This window comes from Conger conger, chromosome 1, assembly GCF_963514075.1.
Source record: "Conger conger chromosome 1, fConCon1.1, whole genome shotgun sequence".
Classification (NCBI taxonomy): Eukaryota; Metazoa; Chordata; class Actinopteri; order Anguilliformes; family Congridae; genus Conger; species Conger conger.
In genome coordinates this window covers 23,176,488-23,188,871 of record NC_083760.1, presented here as the reverse complement: position 1 = coordinate 23,188,871, position 12,384 = coordinate 23,176,488, and the positions used below count along the sequence as shown (strand labels likewise).

General features: G+C 37.4%; 1 protein-coding gene across 2 annotated transcripts; it reads right to left on the bottom strand.

Annotated features, from left to right (window-relative positions):
- Window positions 1-8,387: 8,387 nt before the first annotated feature.
- On the bottom strand, window positions 8,388-10,579 carry otx2b (orthodenticle homeobox 2b). 2 transcript variants are annotated; one of them, XM_061256561.1, is made up of 3 exons: window positions 10,464-10,579; window positions 9,672-9,828; window positions 8,388-9,008 (listed from the first exon to the last, which is right to left on the bottom strand). In XM_061256561.1, exons 1-3 carry the CDS (start codon window positions 10,577-10,579, stop codon window positions 8,388-8,390), a joined length of 894 nt encoding a protein of 297 aa, XP_061112545.1. The 2 variants fall into 2 exon arrangements, with proteins under 2 accessions (XP_061112545.1, XP_061112552.1); XM_061256568.1 differs by having other exon boundaries at window positions 9,672-9,823; window positions 10,483-10,579.
- Between the last annotated feature and the right edge of the window lie 1,805 nt (window positions 10,580-12,384).

Here is a 12,384-nt window from a genome sequence, read left to right as displayed (position 1 = left end):
CTCTCAGACATTGTAAGCATTAGCCTAGGTAACATGAAAATTGTGATTTTTAATAAAAGTATTATTATTATTATTATTATTATTAGTTGTAGTAGTAGTAGTAGTAATACAGTAGTATGGTAGTAGTAGTCCTTGTAGTAGTAACATTATCCTACCGTTTTTGTCAATCCTATAAAATAATATGTACGAAATAGAAACATGCTGGGCAATGGTTGTGTTCTAGCCGAAAGCCAACTGTGATTGGTTACAAAAATAGTATTCCTAAAATGTAGGCCCTAGGCCGTCTCTTGAAGGGTGTGCTTCAGCAGTTTTATTTAAAACTGAGTAGGCTTTATGTTAAGTCACAACGTTTTTGTAATCAGTAGCTTAATCCCAAATTCGGAAAGAAAACTTCTTCTTTTTAGAAAAACAAAAAACAAAAACCCATAGCCTATACGATGGCATGACCCATTAAATGTAATATCAGTATGTGATATACACAGGCTTATTAGTGTGGTTTGTGGGATGCAATTAATTTCGCTGTGATATTGACAGGTAGGCTAATCGTTTCATATAGTCTCGAGTAGCCTAGAGCTATAGGCCTATATTTTTATTTTGTCAGTCTACACTAACCTAAAAACGTCGTCACGAAAGTACTCTGCACGGAATGGTGGCTGCTCAAATGGTGAACATAGTTTCTGGAAGATATAGCCTAGGGATGCGCAATGTAGTTTGATTGAATAGAGGTCTCGACGTGATAGATATACCAGAAAAAACGGACATCAGACTAGCAGTATTCGACAACTGCGAATCTGTGCAGATTGCACTGCGCTTCATCAAGTGGTGGTGGGCGCTTAGGGTAGCCCAGGTTTATTTCGGGAGCCGACGGAGCCGGTCTGAACCAAGTAGTAGTCTACTCTAACTACAGGGCCCATTGTTTAACATCGACAAATGCATGTAGGGGATTAGTACAGCGTCTGCCGTTCCCATATGTTCATAAGTACTGCATGCACTTAATTAAAATCGAAAGATTCTCACTACAGGAATGAGTCTCCAGGTTGGTCCAAACTCGGCTGGTGTAAAGCCTATAGACTAAGCCATGACTTGTGGACTCTTAAAAACAACATTAAATTCAAAGAGAGAAGCACACAGGTCCCTATTGTACTACTATAGATGCTCCTTTATCAGTCATTTCCATTATTATTTTGCATTGTTAGCCATCTGAATTGAGTGTGTCCCGTTGGGGTCACGACATATCCAAATGTATACGCTGACTTCTCACCCTTTTCAACAGCGAAAACTCGAAGACTAATTATAGTATATTATTGATGTTTTTTTCTCAAATTTGACCCCGAATGCGGCTGTTCATTTAAAAATAATCCTACAGTTGCAATTAATCCTGGTACAAAAGGGAGGCTACTACAGGCAGCGTCAACATCAATTGCCACAGAAAATTGGTTTTAGAGGTGACGTTTTAAAGGTATTAGGCCTAGTGCAAGGCATAACTTTAACAGAAAGGATTTCCGATGTCAGCGTTAGTGCCATTTTCTTTTAAAGCAGACAGTTTAAAAGAAGACGCTGTGAGGACCCTAACACGTATTAATAGGCTATTAAAATATTATGCATGGCTAATATAAAGTTATTTACCCAAGAGAAGAGAAATTATGCACCATTTTTCTAAATATGCACTTAGTAACTATGCAGCCTCTTTATTATTATTATTATTATTATTATTATTATTATTATTATTATTATTATTATTATTAATATTATTATTATTATTATTAGTAGTAGTAGTAGTAGTAGTAGTAGTAGTAGTAGTAGTAGTAGTAGTATATCGTCTGTGAAAAAGAGTGTGGACTAGACACAACAAGGCTCGAATTAAATTCAGTTGATTATTTCGACACTGGCTTGCCAATCATTGTGAAATGTGTGAGTAGCTCACGTGCTTCAGGTTGCAGAATTTAAAAAAAAAATCTATTTAAAGAGAGCGCTTTGCCAGTCAGACAAAACTATGGTATCGTAGTGGGATATCGGATAGCAAATGACGGGTATTTATTGAAACCTTATCTGTCATGTAGGCCTCAGTTGGACATGTGTGCGACTTGACGCAGGAATTAGAAATTCGCATCCTGATGATAAATACACACAGCCTCAATCAAAACCTCTGGACATTTAATTTAGGTCACATAAATCCATACAATAGCATAAACCTCATACCTTTTATTCTTAAATCATGACTTACCTTTAGCAGTCAGATTTTAGTCTTATGTTTTTAATTTTTCAGTACTTTACAATATTAGATTTGGCTGTTTTTTTTGTTATGCCTTGCAAAATTATATAAGATAATAAGATAATGGCAACACCGATTAATTCAAGTAAACATTTTTATATTTGAATTTACAAATATAATTATTGAATCCTCTGGTCCATCATGTCCACACTCACTGGATAACAGATCTGCAGTCATACAAACTGGAAATGCTGCAACCATTTCAGCGGCGTCCTTACTGTACCTTTGCTGATATTTCCCTTCTCGCCTTTTTAAATAGTTTCAGACTTTCTGTCAGCGCGCCAGCAAGAGGAATTTATCAGGACAGCCTGGTAATTTTAATGCAGTTGAGCAATTAACTTAAGTTTTCCAGTCAGCACACACTATAACTAAATAGAAGCACTGTGGCAAAACTATCTTTGGTTGGTAAAATTGAAACGAATGAGGGAAAGGGGGCATTTCAATTGCCTTGGATTAACAAAAAACCTTTTCAATGGGTTGCTCTCTTCCTTATCTGTGTTTAAACTGCGGTGCAACCAATGGAGAGATTCGTCAGCCCGTCATTGTATACAGCGGGAAATGTTTAAACCTATTTAATTTGGCTAATGTGGAGTTTTACTGCATGTAAACAAAGCAGCCATTTTCACTGAGAGTGCAAACAGTCGGGGGAAATGAATGAAAATAAAATAAATAGATTCAGAGAATTAACACATCGCCTTAATTCAGGGACATAGATAAATTAATAACGACTCGGGTATGCTAGGATTATTGTGCCTGGAAAAAGTTGACAGTTCATTTGTTTAGAGCATCGTGGATATTCCTCGTTTAAAATACAGGCCTATGTCTTATATCAAATCGTCTTATATGACAACTAAGATATAGAATTGTTCGGCCAGAGATAATAGGCTATAGTTAAGGTTTAGTGTAGTATATGTCATCTCTGATTCTTGACATATAACATGCACTCCCATTTCTGCACTGAAAAACATGCATAAACCAAAACGTTTTACTTAAATTTTAATATTGAAAAAATATATTGAGGAAACATTGAACGCAAGTGAAGCAAAATGTCTGGTTTATCAAATTAAGCATTTTTCAGTGTGTTTTTAGTCAGCTATTATGGTTGTAGCATATTTAATAGTCTGAACTAACATGTACCTGCTGTTTCATTGTCAGTATCCCGCTATGGTCTGATACTTCAAAATTATTATCCAGTTATCCGAGCTCAAATAAATAAATTATGTGAAACGAAACAGCCAGGTACAGCTATATAACTGCGACCGTGGTATTCCTGTAAAGATGTTTCTGTCTCGTTTCATTAACTGACTTACAAATCAAAATCTTAATGTTGGCACTCTGATGTAGCCACTCGCTTGGGATAAACTCAAATCGATAAGCTTCTCTGTGAAATCTGACCTTGTCCTCCGCATTCTAATTCATTCAGTGTACTGTCTGCAAAGGTAGGTCCAATTCTTATTCGGTTGTTGACATTGCATGAACGGGACATCTCATGAATATGTCACCTATGTTTTTAATGCACTGCCTCCACGGATGCTTGTTGCTTCATCAATCATTTCCTTATTGCATTAATCGCATAGGCTACTTTAATTTTAATGTTATGTTGTCATTTTAACAACATTTTTGAAAATCAAAGAAGTAGTGAGTTTTATATATTTAATTTAATCATTTTAAATGTTGAATTAGTTTTTTGCCTACTGGCCCTAGGAGGAGGAACATAATTTGAGTTAAGCATTTGGTTAACTATACTGTTGAACGAGTTGGAAAGGACTTTCAGAAAAGATTCACTAATGTCCTTACAGTTAAGGAAATGTATATATTTGACCCTCCCTACACAGAGCGTACCGCCCCCCCCCCCCCCCCCTCTCGCTATGCTTTGTCCATAATTTAAAAAGAAAATCAAAGTTAAAAGATTCTCATTAGTCAAGTTCTTGAAACGTTTCGATTACTTCAAGCCAGTGTTTTAATTAGTGTGTTTCCTTTCGTAAAGACCCGAGTGAACGACAGATTATTGGCAATGTCAAGGATGCTAATTGAAAGTCCGACATCTAACAATTACGGGAGAGGTCTGGAAAGCAATTAAATATTCGATTGCCTCTGACTTTACTTCATTCAGACAACTCACTATTATGCCGCATACTCGAGTCAAACCTTTTGAAATAACCCGAGGAGCCGACAGTAAACCTTTTCCTTCTTTCTTTGCTTTATCCGATTTTAGTTCTGTTTAAGTTCCCCTTTATGCCGAAAAAGGCTCCAGGGTGCCTATTGTTCACATAAACAGGGTAGATTTCCCTCCGCTCGCAAATCGGATTGGATCCAAAAAGTATAAAAGTAGCTTCAAACTTTCGACAATAACACGTCTTTTGTTGGTTATTTTACTATCGAGGACTTTGGCTGTATGTTATACTGTAGCCTATGCTTTTTTTTTTATTATTAACCTAGTTTATATTGACAGCATCTGTTTGCTTTTTATACATTTTAGCCTATTCATTACCAGGCACGCGCAAGTTTAGTCTTTTTTTATATATAGGCTGTACACTTCCGCAAATATATGTTAATTGTTTTTCAAAGACCTGTAATTTGCCAATTTTAAAGAACGTCTTGAATTTAAGATGTTGAGTTGCCCGAAAAAAGAAGAAGTATTTTTGGAGGTGCACATCGCGTTCTTTCTGCTTCGCTAACTGGAGTTCTCTAGCTGGGGTTCTTAATTTAATGTTTGTAACGAAGTGGCTTTATTTGAAATGTTGGTAGACTTGCGGGGGAGCCTGTGGGCCCCTGAGTCTGAGAGGCATGCGGTTGTGTTTGAATTGGACAGCGGCTACCCTGTGCCCCAAAGAAACCCCGCCAGTGAAATATTGGGATTAGCTTCTCTTTGAGGCCAGGATTAACACTACTTTCTCATGCCACACATTCCTATTGCTGAAACTTTCAGAAGTTAGGGACCGGAAGCCTCGTGTAGAAAACGAATTAGGCTAATAATGTATATGGCTATTAATATTGGTAAAATAATTTAAAATTATATAAAGTAATACCAATTTCTTACCTGACACCGGGCTTCAACGCAATAATGCCAAATCGATCCGTGGTTAGCTAAATATAGCCTATAGGCCTACTTATAGAAATGTTTCCTAGAAATAAACACATGAATTATAGTCTATTTGATGTTTTATATGCTACAAGAGTGTGGAAATTGTTTCGTATTTGTTCGTTAATGTACTCAGTGTCCCCGAATTTCAATCTTCTTATTTGGCTGTAGGCTTAACATTGAAACCAGTTTATGAAAGCGATGTATTGTTAATAACACAGATACATTGCCGTGTACTACTTTCCCAAATTGTTATTCAAGTTCAATATTGTTCTTAATCCATATTTCAAGCTAAAGGGCAAGGGGAGGAATTCGTTCAAAAGGAAGAGGTAGAATGAGACTGAAAACCGAATTCCTTTGCCTATTTCTATTCTTTTGCCTATATTTGTATTTTAATTAGACTGAGAAGGCGGCTATGTTTTTATTTATTTTAATTTTAATTAATTAATTTTTTTTTACCACCGGGTCACTTAAGATTCGGAGTCGACACAGAACCGTTGTATTCATTGGAGAAAACGAATTCGAGTTATGTCCAGGAATATATAACAACCCGTCAATAATATCACAAACAACCAATTAATGTGCTTTGTGTTTGCATTTAATCGCTGCTGCCTGTCTGCCTCAATGATCTGTTTTTACTCGTGCATAAGAACTTTTCATTTTTCTTATTTAAATCCGATTTGTACGTTCAATTAAAGAGAAAGAGAGAGGTGGGACGGACTCCAGTGATATGTAACAACATCGTCTTAAAACGATGGCACTCGACACTGAAATCCATAAATCCGGATAGCAACTTCGGTAATTTGAAGAAGATGCGTGCTAATTTTATATTAGAAATCAACATTGAATGCGGTGATTGTATGATCGCGTGTGTTTCCTATTTACAAATATATTTATTTGATGTCTACACATGACCCTGGATTTAACGTGAATAACCACATTACTTCATCGCACGAGTGATAGGCTACAACTAAAAGCTTACTATCTTGCATTAAAATTGAGCCTACTTGTAAATTGTTCTTATTCATTAAATATTGTCCATATTACGGCCATTATGTTATACCTATGGTTCAGTGTTCTTGGCGGGCATATGACTTTATTGGCGTTCAGGATTGAATGCACAAAATTCTGTTGCTGCCATTTTTACCAAATTACAGGTTTTCAGTTCTGAAGACCGGCTTTTGTAAAGAAAAAAAAAGTTTCTGGGTGATTCTCGAAAGATTCAAGTTACAGCGCAGCCCCAAATTCGCCCTGCACTTTCTCTTGTTTAACAAATTCTGCCGCCTGTGTACCTCTCCAAATGCAAGGAACAAGGGGCAATTTTACTGTCAGCCTTTAAAGTGACGTGTAGAAGGGAACAAAGCACCCTCGTATCAGACTAATCTCAGCTGTCAAATTATATGAGCTGGCAAAATTCTTCCATTTCGTTTAGTCGGTTTTGTAATTTCCTTCACTTGTATAAAAAATAAAAATAAAGACACTTTACATTTCTATTCTAGTCTAATATAAATTATAATAGAATATATGTAATGTGGAATTTTACAGGGACGGTATAATTTAATATTAATCTGAACAGAAATATTACACGCACGCCCACCTGTCGAATTGTTTTCTCGTGTTAAGTGTCCAAAGTAATTTGATTGTCTTTGTTGTGTTTTAGAAAACGCTGTAACATATGCTATATTTATATTTAATAAGTTTAAAAAAGTAATTGTATCAGGAAATATTATAATTATAGGATCATTATATCGCAATATCCAATTATATCCATTATATCCTTGTCCACCGTTATTGTTTCGCTTTCGAATTTCTGTTATTAATGCTTCGGGCTACATTCAGTAAGAGCGAAAACCAAGTCAATTTGTGCTAGAACGACTTTAATGCATACATGTGCGAAGTCCAGGGATGACGTCTGATATATATATATATATATATATATATATATATATATATATATATATATATATATATATATATATATATATATATTCTACATTTTCAATCACACACAAAAAATCCACCTTGAATTAAATAGTCATTTTTTAAAGGGTCAGATCAATCGACCTTTATTTGTGTCCACTGTTTCTTTGCAAGGGTAGCTTGCACCACCATGAGAGCCAGGTTAAGGTCCACGACAGTCGATCAATATGCGATCAGAGGAGTGGGACGGCGGGAAGGGCATAAAGGCTTTTGCAATCAAGTTTGTTCTCCAAGCACCGAAACTCCTGTATTGTTTGGACAGTTGGGAATCTATTTGTAATAATTATTATTATTATCATTTTCAATACCTTTTCCGTTTCAAAAATGTTATAAACCTATTAAAATCACAGCAGAGTCTCCGCTGGCGCGAAGGAACTCACAAATTGCATACAATACAACAGATCACAGTTTCGAAGGCTAGCACAGATAAAAAACACATATGTACCATTTATATAAGACACACACTGATTGTCTCTTAAAAACTACATATTGATTCCTTATAAACATTTTTTTTCTTAAATAAAGTAGTGCATCCAGTTCGCCTCGTGGGCGTGCAGTCCACACACCGTCCTGATCAAAGGGTCCATCCGCTTGCCAACCAGGAAGTGGGTCGGCAAGTTTTAAGAAGCTTAGGGAAAGCCTGCCCATTCCAAGCACTTAACCAAGGATTGGCTTGATCATTTCTTCGTTGGATGACGATTTGTTCCGTGGCTTTGATCAAAGTTACTAAGAGTTCACTCCAAGTTTTCCTTAAATTAACCAACAGGTGTTGTAAGCAGACAGAGGGACACACACACATACAAACGAAGAGGCTGTCCGTTTGCGTCCTGCGAGGTTAATTGAAAGAAAATGTTCTTGCTCAGTGCTGGGACGATTTTATACCTCTCATTTAAGGGGTAAACATGGGTCACACTGCCCTACGCAATCCCATGGCTACCTGGCTAACTCATAATATTCAGTTTTACGCACGGGTCTATGGAGAGATGGCAGGACTACATGTCAGTTTTATTATCGTTTTTGTTTATTAATGTTATTCGCAATTGACTGTTCGTTTCACAAAACCTGGAATTTCCACGACGAGGTCTGATCTTTATAATCCAAGCAATCAGCATTGAAGTTCAGCTTCCAGGATGCGGCTTGGTCCTTATAATCCAAACAATCGGTGGTAGAGTTGAATCCCAGTCCCGAAGCTCCGTACCCTTGGGCAGAGAGGGAAGCTGAGGGCTGGTTGAGGTGACCCGTGACCGCGTTGGTGCTCATGGGACTGAGAGTAGAGCCGGGCCCGGGTAGCTGATGGTGCATGGGAGTAAGATAAGACCCACAGTCCATCCCACCGAAGTAAGAAGTAGATCCGGCGTAGCCTTGACTATATCCTGATGCCTGAGTGTAAGTCATCGGATACGATCTTTGCATGCAGGAGGAGGAGGTAGATAGAGGATCTGAAAGTGGAGAAATAGAGGCGGGACTCCAAATCGACACCGGCGCACTGCTAGTTGAGATTGCGGGAACTGAGGTACTGGAAGGGGGTGTGAACTGGCCGCTCGCCCCACTCTCTGAACTTGCTTCTCTGGCTGGAGAACTCTTCTTCTTGGCTGGCCGAACCTTGTTCTGGCCCCCGTTCTGCTGCTGCTGTTGCTGCTGACGACACTTTGCCCTCCGGTTCTTAAACCAGACCTACAAGACAGTAATACATATCTATTATGCAAAAAAAGATTAAGCAGCAAAATACATACCCAAAAAAACTAAAAGCAAATAAAGAAATAGATGAAAATCGTTTTTATTGAGTCGATTATTTTACAGTCATTATAAATAATGATGATATAAGAGTAGGTTATTTTAACATGGATATGCATGTGATATTGTGTTATAAAGTAAACTTGTTCCAAAGTAAATATTATTTATAAATTGAAACATGTATTCCAAATTAGGCCCCATGAGGAATACACAAATCCCGAGGCCTAGCGTGCTACGTTTAACAAGGATTCTAAACTTTGCATTGTATAATATAATTAAATTTTGTAGTTGCATTTCAGAAAAGCTAAATTCGTAAAATGTTTAATCTGATTAAAAATACCAAACTACATGCTATATAGTCATTTTGATTTTCCCTAAAGTAAATTCCTGCCTTGCATAATCTTTAAAGAAGCTGGTTATGTTTAAGGGGTTCCTACAACAAGACAAATGTGAAGAAGTCCGCTCGAGTGTTTTCTAAAGATTTTGGAAGTCTTGAATTAATGGTTTATTTATTTATTTTTAAACCTAACTTGAGGGTGTATCAGGCAGAAATAACAACGCCTTTCGGACACTTGGTGCGCTTCTGTTGTTCGGTATGCTCACCTGTACACGGGACTCGGGCAGGTTTATCTTCAAGGCCACCTCCTCCCGCATGAATATATCAGGGTAACGAGTTTTACCAAATAGGGCCTCCAAAACATCTAGCTGAGCTCGGGTGAAAGTGGTCCGCTCTCTTCTTTGCTTACGCGGTGTGGCTGCGAAGAAAATAAACATCAGTCAGACTAATGTTACCATCACAGCTAATAATGAGTGGGTTACCCGTGATACATAATACAAAACCACACACTAAAATACAAACCGCACAATCGTAAAACTGAAAATGTGTAGGTCTATTAACATGCCAACAATTCATCATTTAGATATCAGAATCAATCATTTATAATTGTGCATACGATTTTTGTCTGCCTCCTAGGTCGTAACTGGCACAGCATTTCTGAAGGATACAGTTTAAGTGGAGCATATATCATTAAATAACAGTAAACGATTAGGCTATGCTTAAAAATGAACGCCTGAAGGCGTTATGGGCGAGTTGATAGTACTTACACCGAATAAGCCCGAACAAACCTCGTAAAATATGTCTCTGATGAAAAGAAAGCAGCCTCGCTAAATGATTAATTATAATCCATTATGTTCACAAAGTTTTTGACAGTCGGTTTAATTACATTTTTGGATTGATGCACATGAATAGTAGCCTAGGCCTATAGGATATAGAAAATTCTGAGAGTTTGAGATTTTAAATAATAACCATGAATGATTTCCGCGGTAATCATTTTGACTTGTCCATGCATTTGAGTTGACGGCTCCAAAACATTACTTTTTTTTGGAAAAGGAATATAACAGTAGATATGCTTACCTGGGTAGCCCACGGATGGATGCAGAAGGTCCATTCCGGATGTAGTTAGACTCAGTCCATTGACTGTGTAAGGTGGTTGCTTTAGATACGACATCATGCTAAAGTTGGACTGGGGGGTGAAGTTGGCGAAAATGGTGAAAAGTAAACCGAAGGCCTCTTGTAGTCCTCGCTTGTTTTTTCCTTTTTATCCGGTCCTGGATATGTTGTTGTCTATACCTGTTCCCAACACCAGAAAGAGAAGAAATAATCGTTGGAGAATGAGTTCCACCTTATTTCACTCTCGTTTGATGCGCGCAGCGCTCCGACAGCAGCAACGGCTAAGTTAAGAATGAGCGTTGTCCCAGTCGTTCTGTGCTCTTAAAGCAGCTTCAGACCCCCAGCTGTCCTCGTGAACTGAGTGATGCTCATCTTGACAAACGTGTACCCCCCAAAACAGCTACATCCCATAATTGCAACACGCCTTCCCGGAGAACAAAACACAGTCGTTGAAATGCACACACATTGGGTCGCAATAAGGAGAACAATTTGCATAGGACCCACAGGTCCGGACCAGCTAATTGTCTCCAACATAGAGGGCCTGATTGGGGGCCATTTGCAGAGACAAAGGCCACTGTTGGCCAGATAAATAATGATGATAACAAAAGCCCCGTTGGCGAGAAACAAAGAAACAATGCAGTATACTCATCTCTCCCCATTTTGTATCCATTAAAGTAGCACAGCATCTTCATTCTAATTATATTTGCTGCTATTGTCTTCATAATGGCAATTGCTGTAAATTTGAATTGCATTGCATTATAATGCGAACCACAACACTCAAGCAAATAACTACAAACTTGAGGGAACTCGGGTTTAAGGTTCAGTGGACAACCAACCATCACATCGTCTCACAGCCATTTCCACCTAATTAATTGTCCCCGGTAATTTGATTTGAAGGTATAAGAACGTTTATTGGGCCGATGAAAATGTTTATTATATGTGTTAAAGAGTTAAACAAACATGCAATCAACTAACAATCAAGAGCCCATCATTTACCATGCTGTCAAAACACATCCAGACACATTTTAGCCCGTTAAACCACATTCAGTTCAGGAAATTACCATTGGTTATGGTGTAGTTATCTGTCCAATAAACACTGTAACAGTTAACTTTTAAGATAATGCCATTCTTGTTGGATATGTAAACATACCCTTACAATAAACGTTTCCTAAATCTTTGTACGGAATTTCTCCATAATCACGATTAATGCTTAGGATAATTGAAACATCTCCTTTATCACAAATATCACTCAGCGACCACAGGTACTAGATAACAGTCCCTTGCGGCCACACTCAAGTTTCTGAACTTGTTTTAAGACAGATATTTGCAATAATATTATCTGATCCCTCTATGATATCATCATGACTTTTGTATGTCAGCTTTCCGAAGCTTTGTCTTCAAAATGGCGACCATTCGAAAAGTTCGAAAATAGGCCTATACATGTTAAAAAAGGCAAGTATTTATTCAATTTATTTATTAAATTTGTCAATTTAAGAAAAAAGACATTGAAAGGAATTACGGCAATGATGTAATTCTCTCTCTCCTCCTTTTTTGTATCTCACAGCGACATTTTAGTTTGTTCTGCCTAAATGGATTGGCTATCGTTGTGAAAAAATAGACAACAACTTACATCTAACAGTTGGTTGAATCAGTATTCTATTGCATACCCAAAATAATTGTAAACGATTGTAATTGTAAATTATGTGGTTCTCTATAGGTTAAATGACAAAAAATGTATATAGTTTGCCTTTCATGCTTAAATTCAGCGAGGCCCGATTCAAACACACCGAAATGTTCTTAGCAGTCATTAATGTTATGATATAAATGGGTGTCGTGCCAGTTACTGCAATGCAAAACTTGTGTCTA

What these genes read in the sequence shown, in the direction of transcription:
- otx2b (XM_061256561.1), bottom strand. Translation starts at nt 10,579, where the DNA reads ATGATGTCGTATCTAAAGCAACCACCTTACACAGTCAATGGACTGAGT. An exon ending in GGTAAGCATATCTACTGTTA is followed by an intron (nt 9,829 to 10,463) that starts TATTCCTTTTCC and finishes GTTTATTTTCTT; the next exon opens with CGCAGCCACACCGCGTAAGC. An exon ending in TGCCCGAGTCCCGTGTACAG is followed by an intron (nt 9,009 to 9,671) that starts GTGAGCATACCG and finishes ACTGTCTTGTAG; the next exon opens with GTCTGGTTTAAGAACCGGAG.